The sequence below is a fragment of the Xenopus tropicalis genome, chromosome 4 (assembly GCF_000004195.4).
Source record: "Xenopus tropicalis strain Nigerian chromosome 4, UCB_Xtro_10.0, whole genome shotgun sequence".
Taxonomy (NCBI): Eukaryota; Metazoa; Chordata; class Amphibia; order Anura; family Pipidae; genus Xenopus; species Xenopus tropicalis.
In genome coordinates, this window is record NC_030680.2 from 24,174,086 (window position 1) to 24,188,740 (window position 14,655).

Here is a 14,655-nt window from a genome sequence, read left to right on the forward strand (position 1 = left end):
TACCTGTACTTGATCCCAACTAAGATATAATTACCCCTTATTGGGGCAGAACAGTCCTATTGGGTTTATTTAATGGTTAAATGATTCCCTTTTCTCTGTAATAATAAAACAGTACCTGTACTTGATCCCAACTAAGATATAATTACCCCTTATTGGGGGCAGAACAGCCCTATTGGGTTTATTTAATGGTTAAATGATTCCCTTTTCTCTGTAATAATAAAACAGTACCTGTACTTGATCCCAACTAAGATATAATTACCCCTTATTGGGGGCAGAACAGCCCTATTGGGTTTATTTAATGGTTAAATCATTTCCTTTTCTCTGTAATAATAAAACTGTACCTGTACTTGATCCCAACTAAGATATAATTACCCCTTATTGGGGGCAGAACAGCCCTATTGGGTTTATTTAATGGTTAAATGATTCCCTTTTCTCTGTAATAATAAAACAGTACCTGTACTTGATCCCAACTAAGATATAATTACCCCTTATTGGGGGCAGAACAGCCCTATTGGGTTTATTTAATGGTTAAATCATTTCCTTTTCTCTGTAATAATAAAACTGTACCTGTACTTGATCCCAACTAAGATATAATTACCCCTTATTGGGGGCAGAACAGCCCTATTGGGTTTATTTAATGGTTAAATCATTTCCTTTTCTCTGTAATAATAAAACTGTACCTGTACTTGATCCCAACTAAGATATAATTACCCCTTATTGGGGGCAGAACAGCCCTATTGGGTTTATTTAATGGTTAAATGATTTCCTTTTCTCTATAATAATAAAACTGTACCTGTACTTGATCCCAACTAAGATATAATTACCCCTTATTGGGGCAGAACAGCCCTATTGGGTTTATTTAATGGTTAAATGATTCCCTTTTCTCTGTAATAATAAAACAGTACCTGTACTTGATCCCAACGAAGATATAATTACCCCTTATTGGGGGCAGAACAGCCCTATTGGGTTTATTTAATGGTTAAATGATTCCCTTTTCTCTGTAATAATAAAACAGTTCCTGTACTTGATCCCAACTAAGATATAATTACCCCTTATTGGGGGCAGAACAGCCCTATTGGGTTTATTTCATGGTTAAATGATTTCCTTTTCTCTGTAATAATAAAACAGTACCTGTACTTGATCCCAACTAAGCTGCATGAATCTATATTGGTGGCAATACAATCCCATGGGATTTATTTCATGTTTAAATATTGTTTAGCAGGCTTAAGGGGAGGGGGGGGGCTTTGGGGGAGGCTCAAGTCCCAAGCATTTTGGATAATATATCACATACCTGTAATGGTCAGCAAACAGTGTCCATGGAGCTGATTTTCTTACCTTGGTTTTCTATGACTTGTCTATTTTTTCCTGTGAGCCGGAGAGTCCAAAGTTCTACTGATCTAGCTATCAAGAAATTACCTGGTTGTCATACAAGGAAGAAGAAAAAGCAGGAAAAACAAGTCTAATATTAGTATGCTGTAGCTTTTAGATGCTTATATGTCTGTGCTGTGGCAAAAACAGTGATGGGCATATTGAATGTTTGTAGTGTGAAATGCTGTATGTACTGCATCTGCCCACATAAAAATGTGCCCCGAAGTCTTTTCATTTATATTGACTCCCTTTTCCCGTCAGGATTTTTGGATGGTGTGAGCAGGATAATGAAGGAAATGAAGGTGGCAGCCCAGCCCTATAACCCAATTGCCTACACCTTTTGTTCTCATAATAAAGCTAATAAAGCTATTGTTAATTGATTTCTATAAAATCTATATATATTCCTACAGCTCTATTAAACCGCTCCCATTAAAGGTGTAGTTTTGATTCAACCTTAGGTATGTTAAAGGATGCCCTATTCCTAGCAATTTTGCAATTGGTCTTCATTATTTATTTTTTTGTTATAGTTTTTAATTATTTACCTTCCTCTTTTATCTCTTTCCAGATTTTAAGTGAGGGTCACTGACCCCGGCAGCCAAAAACCTATTGCTCTGTGAGGCTACAATTTTATTGTTGTTGTTACTTTTTATTAGTTATCTAACCCGTACATTTTTGCAAATGGGTATATATTGGCCATATATAGAAGGTAACTTGTGTGGAGGTGATTTGATTCCTAATGTCTCCGAATGTGCATGATTGATGAACATTTCATTTTTTTTCAAGCGTGCCCTTTATGATCACACATTTGGGGACACAGTGTGGCCCCCCCAATCACTGGGGGTGGGGCAAAATGTCAGCTTTGTCACTCTACTGAGTATGGTGCCGGGATCTAGGGGTAGGCAGAAGAGGCAGCTGCCTAGGGCACAACGTTTAGGGGGCGCCAGGAGCCTCTCCTGCCTACCCCTAGTCCTCCTCCTTTGTCATTGCCCCCGCCGCTAATGACAATTACCCATCACATCGCACCCCCCCTAGTACTGCGCATGCGTCTGTGCGATGCGATGGGTCATTGCAGGTGCAGGGGCGAGGTGGCCGACCGGGTTGCCTAGGGCGCCCGGTCGGCTTGGCCCGCCCCTGGCCGGGATAGACAAGAGAAAGGAGTTGATCGATCGTTCACAGCTACCCTGGGTAGGTGCGGTTTTCACTTAACTGGAGAAATTACAAGGCAAGTGATTACAATCACTGGGGGGGGTACCTAACATTATGGCACCCCTCCAGTGATTTTACCTTTCCTTCTCCTTTAATAGTATATCTTTCCAAGCAATGAGGTATATTATAAAGCACCAGAAGAAAAATGTATGTTACTAAAGCACTTAGATCTTGTGTTGTACTATGTACTATATTTGCTTAGTCCTCAGTCATAGTTCGTATAATAACTATTTATTGCATGGAAAAACAGCTCATAAACTCTGCTAATAAGCCTAGCAAATGTCTGGTTTTGGCATAAACCAAGTCGAGAACTGCTATACTCACTGCTAGGATACAGTTCAGGGTTGAATTAGCCTGCCAATCCTATTGGTCACCGGTCTTAGAAAATTCCCATTAGGCAATTCTTATTCTCACCATAACTCTATATAACTTCTTTACCATTTGGCACATTTTCCATCTAACTGTTGTGGGGTCCAGAATGTTGGGCCCTAGGACACCCAGTCTAATGTGACCATGATTGCTTCTGTTGGAATTCATTAGCGGGGTTTCTGGATGGACATGAATATGAAGCCAAATACAAATGTACAAAAGCGTAAACTGTAACCAAAGTTCACCTCTGTGTATTTCTAGGAAAGAAGTCACATGATCACTCATAAATAACAGATAAACTGATAGGCTCGCTCAAAGGAGAAAGCACTTTGTAGCTCACAGTTCCTAGTTAGCTGGGCTTCTAAGAGCCAGTGGGTGAACGTAAGCTCATAGGGTTTTCCACATAAATTGACAATTTGAAGCAAAGTATAGCTTGTTTCCTGAGCGTGGTACATCACATTTACCAAGAGAATAGAGTCGGGGTTGGGATAAATATGTCAACTATGTGAGAATACCAGTAAAAGTAGGGTGTGACTCACATAAAGATCAGTTTAGGTAAGATTTGGGAAGAATACCCACTTGCGCTCTACTCCAGGAAGCTCAGACTAAAAGCCAATGAGGTGAGATATGAATGTGTACAGCAGATAGATATTTTTGCAACTATGTTTAAACAATAGGAGGGGGCATTTACTACTTGCAGAACAGGATATAAAGTGCAAAAAAAATCCCCAGTCCTGCATGGTTTTGCACTTCTGCTATGCCCGGCAGCTAGAATCATTGTTGCAGGTCTCTGAGCTCCATAATAAAGTGCAGAGACCTGTTAACTCCTGAATTCAGAGCTCCACCAATTAGGCAGCACTGTGTTCATGATGGACAAGCAAGGGTAGGCACTAATCAATTTTTGAGTTTCTTTTTTAAATCGAATAAACAAGCATATCGAATGGTTGCTCATTTATTAATAAGGAAAATTCGTTAGAATAAAAAACTCAAATATCACAAAATTTGAGTTCGAGAATATCGCTTGAGTTAGCCTATGACAACTCCTGTTGACTTCTATAGAAACTTGCACGTTTTTACATAGCAAATTTTTTGCATTCGAGTTTTTGAGGGTTTTGCACTTAATAAATACCAGGCATTCTAGTTTTCGAACTATAAATAGAATTTGAGTTTTTTAAGCTCACTTATCGTTGATAAGTGTCCCAAATCCAAGCTGTTCTTGCTCTCCCTTTATGTCCTGCCCTTTGTCCAGGGTCTCAGTAGATGTTCCCTTGTGTCTTGCCCTTTGTCTGGGGTCTCAGTAGATGTTCCCTTGTGTCTTGCCCTTTGTCCAGGGTCTCAGTAGATGTTCCCTAGTGTCTTGACCTTTGCCTGGGGTCTCAGTAGATGTTCCCTTGCAGTGTCAGACTGGGACCCCAGGGGCCCACCAGAAAACCTTGAACCCTAGGCCTGCTTTCCAAACTATTTTTTCTCCTTTCATCATCCAACCTTATTCTCATTGTCTCTTTTATTTACATGCTAGCATCTATTCTTCTATCTATTTCTCCTCTTTGTTCCCATTCAGAAATAGGGAATGACCATGAAACAGGCCAAATGGTCAGGAACAGGAGGGCCCACCGGGAGTTTTCCTGGTATCCTGGTGGGCCATTCCGACACTGTTCCCTTGTGTCTTGCCCATTGTCCAGGGTCTCAGTAGATGTTCCCTTGTGTCTTGCCCTCTCTCCGGGGTCTCAGTAGATGTTCCCTTGTGTCTTGCCCTCTGTCCGGGGTCTCAGTAGATGTTCCCTTGTGTCTTGCCCTTTGTCTGGGTTCTCAGGAGATGTTCCCTTGTATCTTGCCCTTTGTCGGGGTTCTCAGGAGATGTTCCCTTGTATCTTGCCCTTTGTCTGGGTTCTCAGGAGATGTTCCCTTGTATCTTGCCCTTTGTTGGGTTCTCAGGAGATGTTCCCTTGTATCTTGCCCTTTGTCTGGGTTCTCAGAAGATGTTCCCTTGTATCTTGCCCTTTGTCTGGGTTCTCAGGAGATGTTCTCTTGTATCTTGCCCTTTGTCTGGGTTCTCAGAAGATGTTCCTTTGTGTCTTGCCCTTTGTCCAGGGTCTCAGTAAATGTTCCCTTGTGTCTTGCCTTTTGTTTGGGGTCTCAGTAGATGTTCCCTTGTGTCTTGCCCTTTGTCCAGGATCTCAGTAGATGTTCTTTTGTGTCTCGCCCTTTGTCCGGGGGCCCCGGTAGATGGCGTAGTGTATTCATATATCTTTATCTTATTATGAACTAAGGGGAAACTTGAAAAAATATTAGACATGGTAGGGGGCAAAAAACCACTGCACTAAAGCTACTTATGAATCTTACAGTACATAGATATTCACTGTCCTGTTTATACATTAACTGCAATGTGACTCGAAGAAGATATATATGAACTACAGTGTGGCTAAAAGGAGAAATATACACATGTTGTATCTGAAAAACACTTTTATTATATGAATTTTTATTTTCAGTCATACAGTACATTTTGCATATAGAAACTCCATGTTAGAAAAAAAATTATTTCTCTCATACAATAAAAAAAGTCTTATAATCGCGAATACATCTGTAACATTCATATGCAACCAAAACCGCCCTTTTTATGAGGTGCAGGGATATGGCACGTTATCTATATTAACTAGTGGTTAGGGCCCTTGCCATGCGAAAGAAGAGGGATAAAGAAAGATATTATTGGGTACAGTGGTCAATAGAAGATACATGGGACTCCCTCTATAATATGTTCTATATAGTGCTGACAGTGTCTGTGGTGCTGTATACAGAACCCTCTGGCAGTTAGTCGCTGCCCTGCTGTCTGGCATCTGAATCCCTGGGAATTTCATGTTAGTTTTTCAGAAGCCACTGACGCAGGACTGAGCCAAGACTCCATGCCAGTCAGACCCATCCAAGTACTGGCCATCATTATTATTATTATCATACAACACTATATAAATAAAAATTAAACACTTCAGCAGGTGGCATCAAATTCCTATGTTCAATAATGAACTGCCTGGGCAGTTTCCTGGTTGCTAGGGGAAGTGGGATTTCGATTGATAGTTAGGTCAAATATATTGGTATGGGCTCCCTTTGCCACTCTAGACAATGTATTACTGTCTTTAAAGATAACTGACTCCGACACAAATCTGCATGAAGAGAGACAGACTGAGAAGGGTAGTGAAGAATCACTTGATTATTTGAGCAACAGTATTGAGAAAGGTACTTGTGTCCATACCTGCTCCATTGCATCACGTGGGGAGCTCCAATCATGAACAAACTGAAATGCTACAAACCTTAGTTTCAATAATTCGACTGTTTTATCCTATTGCCCATTTTATTGGCAGTTCCTAGGATCACATCTGGCTGAGGAAGCAGTTCAGTAGTTTTTAAAGCCTATGATGTAGGGGAAACATCAACTTTTCAGAAAAATGAAAATTGTAGCTGCCATTCCGCAATCACATTTTATGGCCACAAATAGACTGCATTCGCTTCATGCAGTTGATTATTCCTGGCTATTTAAGTAGAAAACAACAAAAAGAACACCCAGATTATTAATAGGTTATAATATTTGCAAGTTAAGAGCATTAAAAGGGTTCCATATTTGGGAGCTTATACAACTATATGGGTTAATGATATGTTTTTACATTTTGTGTATGTGCCTCAGAGATGATAATCACTAAAGGGGATACTAACATGTTCCGTTGCTATTCATACTTACTAAAACAAACCAACATTGCTGCTAATTCTATTCTAAAATAGTGGGATTGGGGCTGAATTGCTCAAGACACTGTTTACATTGTTGCTTCTTGCAGTCAGGTTTCCCCAGCCCAATGTCACAGCTTTAGGAAGATGGAGGCTTCATATCTTTAAGAAAAAGGAGCCTTGATGGTGCTTGGAAGGGTAAGCAGGGAGTATTAGTTGATGGTAGGGCTTCCGACATGGATTGGTGGGAGAGTCACCGCAGAAAGTAAGGCCAACACTATGAAAGATATTGGGGCTGTGAAGGAAGTATAGGCTCTTTACCTGCTGGGCAGCCAGGAAACATCATCCTGCCTCCCTCCCTTAGTGTCAGAGCAAAAGGAGATTAGATTATATTTCACAGATTGCCAGGGGTTTTTGGACAAGGGCCTCAGGTGGGTTTTATGGTTTCTGGTTTGCCTTCTCTCACTACTGGCATGGCAGGCAGCTGCCTAAATGATTTTAAACTTTAACCTATTGTTGATGAATATATGTATCTCTTATTGTCAATAAAAGCCTATTACATCCCAACCTGGAACTCATTAATGTTTCCAAAGAAAAAGTTTGGGTAAGATGTCGGGGTGAAATTGGGAATGGTGGGCCGAACTGGCAATCTGTGGGTTCTGGCAAATGCCAGGGGGTCTGCTATAAGATGCCATAGACAGTTACTATTTATTGGGCTGGTGGGGGTTGTTTTGGCCTCTGTGTACTTGAAATGCCAGGGCCTATTTTGAACCTCAGTTCAAACCTGATGGTGAGGAGACCTGCCAGACCTGGCAGCATGTTGGAGCTTGACACACTGGTTACAAACAGGGATCTGGATTGGAGGGAGCTAGTGGTTTCATTTTATATAGTAGGAATAGCATTAGAGAGTCTTTTAAAGTGATACTAACACATTCCATTAAACAATACATTGGGAAAGTATAAAAGCCACAGGCACACTTGCTATAATGGTTCTCCAGATGTTCTTGTATCAGTCTCCTCTTATAGTTCTGCTTCCAGCCACTAGTGAGATCAGGTCTGCATAGAAAACCGCCTTGTCTCACCATCAGCCGAGAAAGGTTGCTCTGTTTACTGTCAACATGCCTTGAATTACTAGCGAAGATTGTGTCGAGGCTGTACATTAATAGGGAGGGTGAGCCATACTGAATTTCAAGTCTGTTTGGTTCTTCAAGATGACCTTGTTGAACATACTCATAACTCTTATTATTTATTGAAGGGGAACTTCAGAGCTCACCAAGAGATGAAACCAAAGGTTCTGCAGTGCCATTCCATCCCCTTATTAGATGTGGAAAGAGAAACATAAATAAAATATTGCTTAGTATATTAACTAGATTACATGCATACAACACTGGGCTGGATACATAGTTGGGGGTAATGTATATCAGATGCCATGTAACCTATTAATGTTGTGGTTGCTATGGGTTACTAGACCTGGAGCAAATGTAAAATTGCTATTATATTATCTTTAAAGGTGTAGCTCTAGATATACAGTAGATATGAGGCAAACATTTGCAGTTTCAGTGAAAATTTATTATGGAAACCCGTTACTTCAATCGTCAGGTGGAGGTAGAATCCCTATTGTTTCTACCTCCCCATCTGATGATTCAACCCTGAATGTCAAAGGAGGGAACAAACGATCTTTCCTGCGACCAATGGTCACAGGAAAGATCGTTATTAGTACGTGTATGGCCACCTGTCCCATGGAGAGATTTAAACCCCTGTTATAGATCTCTGCTACAGCAGGCGACTAATCTCTCCAAAATTTTTCCACTGGCAACAATATGAATTGCTGGTGGAAAGCCCTACGCATCACTTTGGTTTTCTGAAAAGTCATGCAAAGTCAGTAAACCGGAATGATGCGTAGGGCTTTCCACCAACAATTCGTGTTGCCGGTGGAAAGGCATTTTGGAGAGATTAGTTACCCTAGTAGAAGAGATCATAGGCAACTGAATCTCTCAATGGGACATCAGCCTTAAATGGGATATTCTAATTAGTATATGTACAACCACAGAAGAAGATCTACATGAAAAGAATTTTTAGTGAGGGGCCCTTCTCCTTCTTCACATTTTACTTGTTCCATGGCATCAGCTACTTGCTTCTGAGAAATGTTTTAAATTACACTGAAGGCACTTCATTGCTTTTTCTGTGGTGATGTGATTAATGCGTTGTAGCATGGAGGGATGTAGGATGTATACTTCCCTATATGTTAACCTTAACCATGGAGTTTCTTTGTTTTCACTCAAATGGGCTTTAATCTCACCTTGAGTGGTATGAAGAAGCTGGGATGAGAAGACAGTAACATCATAATAAGCTTCCTCTGTTTCTCTGCTCTAGTTATTGATGGTCTCGCAGATTTCATCTCTGAGGCTCAACATCCCCTTCAAATATAAGTGGAGCCCAGTGGATGTTCTCAGGTAGTTGTTCTGAAAGGATAAGAATAGGTATTTCGGTGTCATCATCATATGAAAAGTCTTGTGGCCTCCAGGTCCTGCAGGAATCTCAGGTACCTTTTATAAGGTATGTCAACATTACTTATCCCATGCTTGACAGAAACATTTATAGCAATTATAATAGGACATCCGATGTCCCTCTGGAGGCCGTGAAATAGACTATACCTAAGCTTTGGTCAGGCTTAAATTTATGCAACCACTAAACATACCTCCCAACATTTGAAAAATGCAAAGAGGGACAAAAAGAACTGACCACGCCCATGTTTGTGGCCTAAATACCACTCTCATTTTACAAAATTTGTCAGGTTAAATAAAGTTTGAACACATTTTTGGGGGTTTTGTTTTATGCGTTTTTAAAGTTTTGCTAATGAAAGTAAAATTTCCCTTTAAGCTGCAAGTCTCAGTTACCCCAAGAGACCTGTTTAGCTTATTAGTTATAATTGTATCTCAGTGCAGGGGTTAAATATTCTGGATTCTGCCAAAAGCTACTTATTTAACTAAGTTTGAGAAACTTTGTATCATTCTTGGCATTCAGTGCAGGAGATCAAACGGAAATGAGGGACTTTTCAATAAGAATCCGGGACTGTGGGCTGAGCTGTTACAATCGGGACTGTCCTGTGAAAAACGGCAGAGTTGGGAGGTATGCACTAATACTCAATATCTATAATTAACCCTGACTCTAAACCTTTTCTATCTATCTAAGGCTAAGCCATTCATTTAACTCAATGGTTTTCCAAGGGTGCCTGACAGGAAGGCTACATACACATGCAATCACTTCTTGTGGGAAAAACAGATAAGTTATTATCACCCATCTAATATCTAACTTCAGCAAATCTTAGAAAACTTGCATATTAATACCACTTTCCTACAAAAGGCCATTGCTTTACAGAATATTACATTTTATCCTAAGGTACCACTATTTTTGTCTCAAAGTCACAACTGATTTCCTTTGAAGAGGAATTTAGTATAAGATGACACCTACTGGCAGAGTAGACAAATAACACAGGAGCAAAATGTACATGGGACAGAATACAGCAGCATATACATACAGTATAATATTGGCAGTATCCATTGTAGGGTACATGCATTTCTTCAAGAATACCTACCCAAAACAAGAGAGAAATGAGTTAAATATTTTGGCCACTTAGTAGAACACACAGTACCTTCCTTGGCGGTTTGTGTAGAGCCATTTCTTCTGCATTCTTCTCTGAACGAGCAAGAGTCACAGTGAAGACTGAGATTTCTGCAATTGCAAAGGTTCTGACTCCTCATACTTTCTGAATGGACCTGCAAACCAAGAGCAGAGAGCAGTCTACAAAGTTAAAAAGAAATATTCTGTATTCCCCTATCCATCCCATAATTTGTGTGTCATTCAGATGTCCAAGTTAAGGAGAGCTAGCAGTAGTGTAACTAAATCTTACTGGGACCTACGGCAAATTATTGGTAAAAATATTGGTAAATTGATCAATTCTACCTATTGTAATTAGGGTCTCAACCAGCTCCCTATGTTACTGTTACTTACTATGTATGTTACAAGTTCAAGAGCGCAGGCAGACCCTGGAAGCAAATGCTCCTTATATGTAGCTCTAAGGGGGTGCATTTTGCTCTTGCACTTAAGTCCTGGTTCTCTGTAAATGGCCCCCATGGCTTCCCTTGCCTGTACAACTAGAACAGTGTAACAAATTATATTTAACCTAGTGTATGCATGTATGTACAGGTATGGGATCCCTTATTCGGAAACCCGTTATCCAGAAAGTTCCAAATTACGGAAAGGCCATCTCCCATAGACTCCATTATAAGCAAGTAATTCTAATTTTTAAAAATTATTTCCTTTTTCTCTGTAATAATAAAACAGTACCTGTACTTGATCCCAACTAAGATATAATTACCCCTTATTGGGGGCAGAACAGCCCTATTGGGTTTATTTAATGGTTAAATGATTCCCTTTTCTCTGTAATAATAAAACAGTACCTGTACTTGATCCCAACTAAGATATAATTACCCCTTATTGGGGGCAGAACAGTCCTATTGGGTTTATTTAATGGTTAAATGATTCCCTTTTCTCTGTAATAATAAAAGAGTACCTTGTACTTGATCTCAACTAAGATATAATTAATCCTCATTGGAGGCGGAACGGTCCTATTGGGTTTATTCAATATTTAAATGATTTTTAGGAGACTTAGGTTATGGAGATAGAAATTACGGAAAGATCCCTTATCCGGAAAACCCCAGGTCCCGAGCATTCTGGATAATAGGTCCCATACCTGTATAACTTTATTTATAAAGCGCTACAAGGGTACGCAGTGCTGTACAATCTTACAATATACAAAATTACACACAGGGAGGGCAAGTGTTATAATAAATACAATAAATAAGTATAAATACACAGGGAGTAAGTGCCATGTGGTATGAGACACAGAAGGTAGGTGGTCCCTGTCCCATAGAGCTTACAGTCTAGTGTTAGGAAGGCATAACTTATGCCCTTGTCTTAGATATCTAATTAGACCTCAACAACTCTCTTCACTTGTATAGATAACATAAAAGCCAACATAATGCTCACATAGGGACAAAACAAGCACAAAATTCTTTTAGAAGCAGATTACCTGGTTTATTTTCCCTGCACAAGAATCAACACCCTGGTGGCTACAGCTCTGGCAACACAGTCCACTGGGGAATAAATCTTGGTGTGAACAGTAGATCTCTCCATTCTAAAAAGCCAAAAATAAAACTGCGGTTAGACATATTTTTGTATTCACTGGAACCAATGAGGTTTTTATACATGGAAATAAAGATAATTACATATATTTATGTATATAAATCAAAATTAAAAGTTTCTTTCTAAAGTAAGATGCCAGAATGCAGAATAAGGAGCCACTGGGTAGAGGTTAATATTAGGGTTACTCTAGTCACTTGAGGTGGTCGGAGAAGTTTGTTCTTGGTCAAAACTTGGCCAAATACAAAATGGTAGAAAGAAAAACACTTACAAAATAGAAAAAGAAAGAAAACTAATATACGCTGGTTAATGGGCCTGTATTTTTGTTAAATTTTACCAAACATTCACAGGGCAGGCAGTAGTCCATGTCAGCAACAAAGATGGAGCCACTGGAAAATTCAAGACCTTTTAAAGAACATCCTAGAAAAGATGACAAGACATTTGTATTATCTGACAGTATTGTATCTGGGTATAATCATGTAAAATCACCTGTAAAGATGACTACCAGTACATGTGTAGTTTTACTATATGTATAAGGCTATGAAATCCCAAGTGTTTTGGCCAAAGCTATTGCTTGATATGCCTTAGACTCATTAGCTGATTTCTAGTATATAATAGTGATCAGGTTGCCACAAACACCCATAGTGAGGCAAGATGCCTGCAGACTGATAGGTCAGATCAATATAGAAGTCTGCCTCTGCAGTGACTGATGATTCTTTACACATTAAGGATAGGGTCATCATCTAACTTGTTCAGCTGGACAATTCATCATACAATTTGGTTGAAAATTATTAAACCATGCACTTGTGGCCAGCTTTATCATATGAACCTATATAACTGTTTCAATAAGCACCCTGTTCCCCGAAGCAGAAAGCACCAAGTCTAGAAAGTGAAGAAAGAGGTTCATTGGGGACTATAATAAACACTCAGCAGAACGCACCTCACCCAGAAACTGAAGAAAGATGTTCAAGCCAGTACACTAAGTTGGCTTTGCATTGGGGGGGCTAAACAAATACTCAACAGAAAGCACCAAGCCTAGAAACTAAAGAAAGAGGTCCAAGCCAGAGAAATCTACAGAGTAAGTTGGCCTTGCACTGGGGGCTTAACAAATAAAATAAACACACAATTATCCTTATGTACCAGTTTGGTTTCTAACTACAGAAGTTAAAATGTTATAAATAATAATAAAAATGTTATAATAACTTTTTCTACTTTGCTTAAAATTTAATAAAGACAGAACATTCTTTAGGGTTCAATACATTTATGTATTGAACCCTAAAGAATGCTCTAAGTCTTTATTATATTTCAAGCAAAGTAGAGGTAGAAGTTGTTTTACATATGGTGTTCATTTTCCTCACCAATTGCGTGTCCATTCCCCAGTTCATCACTCTCTGACTCTCTGTGGTTTAGCTGCATGAGAGGAATCCCAGAATCACTCGGGATGATGTTTGCAGAGGTTGGGAAGTGAGCAGCATGGGGTGCAGGGGCCGAGGTATAGCCTAGAGTGTTTTTGGCTAACAAAGAGAATTGAGTGGTATCTGCATGGATAGATGATATATCAGAAGTGCCAGAAGAGAGGGGTCTTTGTGAGTGGGTAAATAAAGAATGTGAGTCCGGTGTATGGGTGAAAGAAGAAATAAAATCATGTGCTGGTGACTGAACAGAACTATCTGCATTCCAAGCAGGTGGATGAAGGGCAGCGCTGTCAGAAGTTAGTTTGGATGGACCAGAAGACATATCAGAAAAAGGAAACATTTGAGGCATTAGTGTTGAGGTAGAAATAACTGCTGAAGGGAAAGACTTATTAGGAATGCCTAAAGAGGAGGTAGGTGTAGATAACTTTTGTGTATGCAAACCCAGAAAAGATTCATGCAAATATTCTTCAGGTTGTGGAGATGAGTTTGATGATGTAGCTTCTCTTTGAGGCAATTTTGAAGAAGGCATAATAATGTTTCTGAATGGCTCTGATGCTGAAACAGACTTTATTTCTCCTGTGTGGGTGATTGTTGTGTGTGCATTTGGCAAAGGGTCAACAGGGTTTGTAGTTAAATAATCCTTATTATAGCCAGGAGGAGTTGAGTCTGCAGGTGTTTTTCCATGAAGGACAGTAGTTGGACCAGCTGAAATTGTTCCTAAGATCTCAGTATTTCGCCTGGATACTAATCTTTGGAAAAAAGGAATATAGGTGGGTTGGGAAATCACTGCATCATTCAGTAGCTTCAGTGCGATATTTGGACTGTGGGATCCAGCAGACTGATGTAGATCCGCAGGCATGATTTGCAGCTGATTATAATGAAAAATATCTGGCACTTCTGTAGAGAGTAACAAGAAGGATTTTAGTACACACAAAGCGTAAGGAAGTAATGCCCAGCCCCATCCAGTTTGTGGAATTCCTATGGACATACCATTTAGACAATCCTGTGTCTTCTGCACACATGGAGTACAGGAATTATCCCTTTGCTCACATTGAACATTTCCACCCTAAAAAAAAGTTGCATTACAAAAAAAAAAAGTTACAAATACATAAAAGTTGAAAAGGACATGCTGATCTTGCAAAACCCAAAAGCAGGAGGCTGCAGAAGTAGTAGGTATTGGACAGACAGGAATAAGCTCAAATATGGGGCTGAAGTTAAACAACCCCAAGACTGGCCATATCGTGGTTAGACTATACTTACAGAACAATGACACACAATGCAGGGATCCACCTTTAATATGTAGGAGCCTCCATTCTCTAAAAGATGGCCTTCAAAGAGACACTCTGAAAGGGGAAGCAGGTTATGGTATTAAAGAGATCTTGTC

The 14,655-nt window shown here is 39.7% G+C and overlaps 1 protein-coding gene across 5 annotated transcripts in view; it reads right to left on the reverse strand.

The window, feature by feature from the left end:
* Positions 1–5,391: 5,391 nt before the first annotated feature.
* vwce (von Willebrand factor C and EGF domains) overlaps positions 5,392–14,655 on the reverse strand; it is a 36,176-nt gene continuing 26,912 nt past the window's right edge. For 4 of the 5 annotated variants that reach the window (XM_018093326.2, XM_018093327.2, XM_018093325.2 and 1 more), the window contains 8 exons: positions 14,532–14,614; positions 14,262–14,337; positions 13,215–14,168; positions 12,194–12,276; positions 11,747–11,851; positions 10,307–10,430; positions 8,954–9,116; positions 5,392–7,968 (listed from right to left, as the gene is read on the reverse strand). In XM_018093326.2, coding sequence (XP_017948815.2) covers positions 9,049–9,116; positions 10,307–10,430; positions 11,747–11,851; positions 12,194–12,276; positions 13,215–14,168; positions 14,262–14,337; positions 14,532–14,614 — 1,493 coding nt within the window. In that variant the 3' untranslated portion in view covers positions 5,392–7,968; positions 8,954–9,048. Of the gene's footprint in view, positions 7,969–8,953; positions 9,117–10,306; positions 10,431–11,746; positions 11,852–12,193; positions 12,277–13,214; positions 14,169–14,261; positions 14,338–14,531; positions 14,615–14,655 lie in introns of those variants that run through there. The other variant, XM_031900559.1, reaches the window with a different exon arrangement.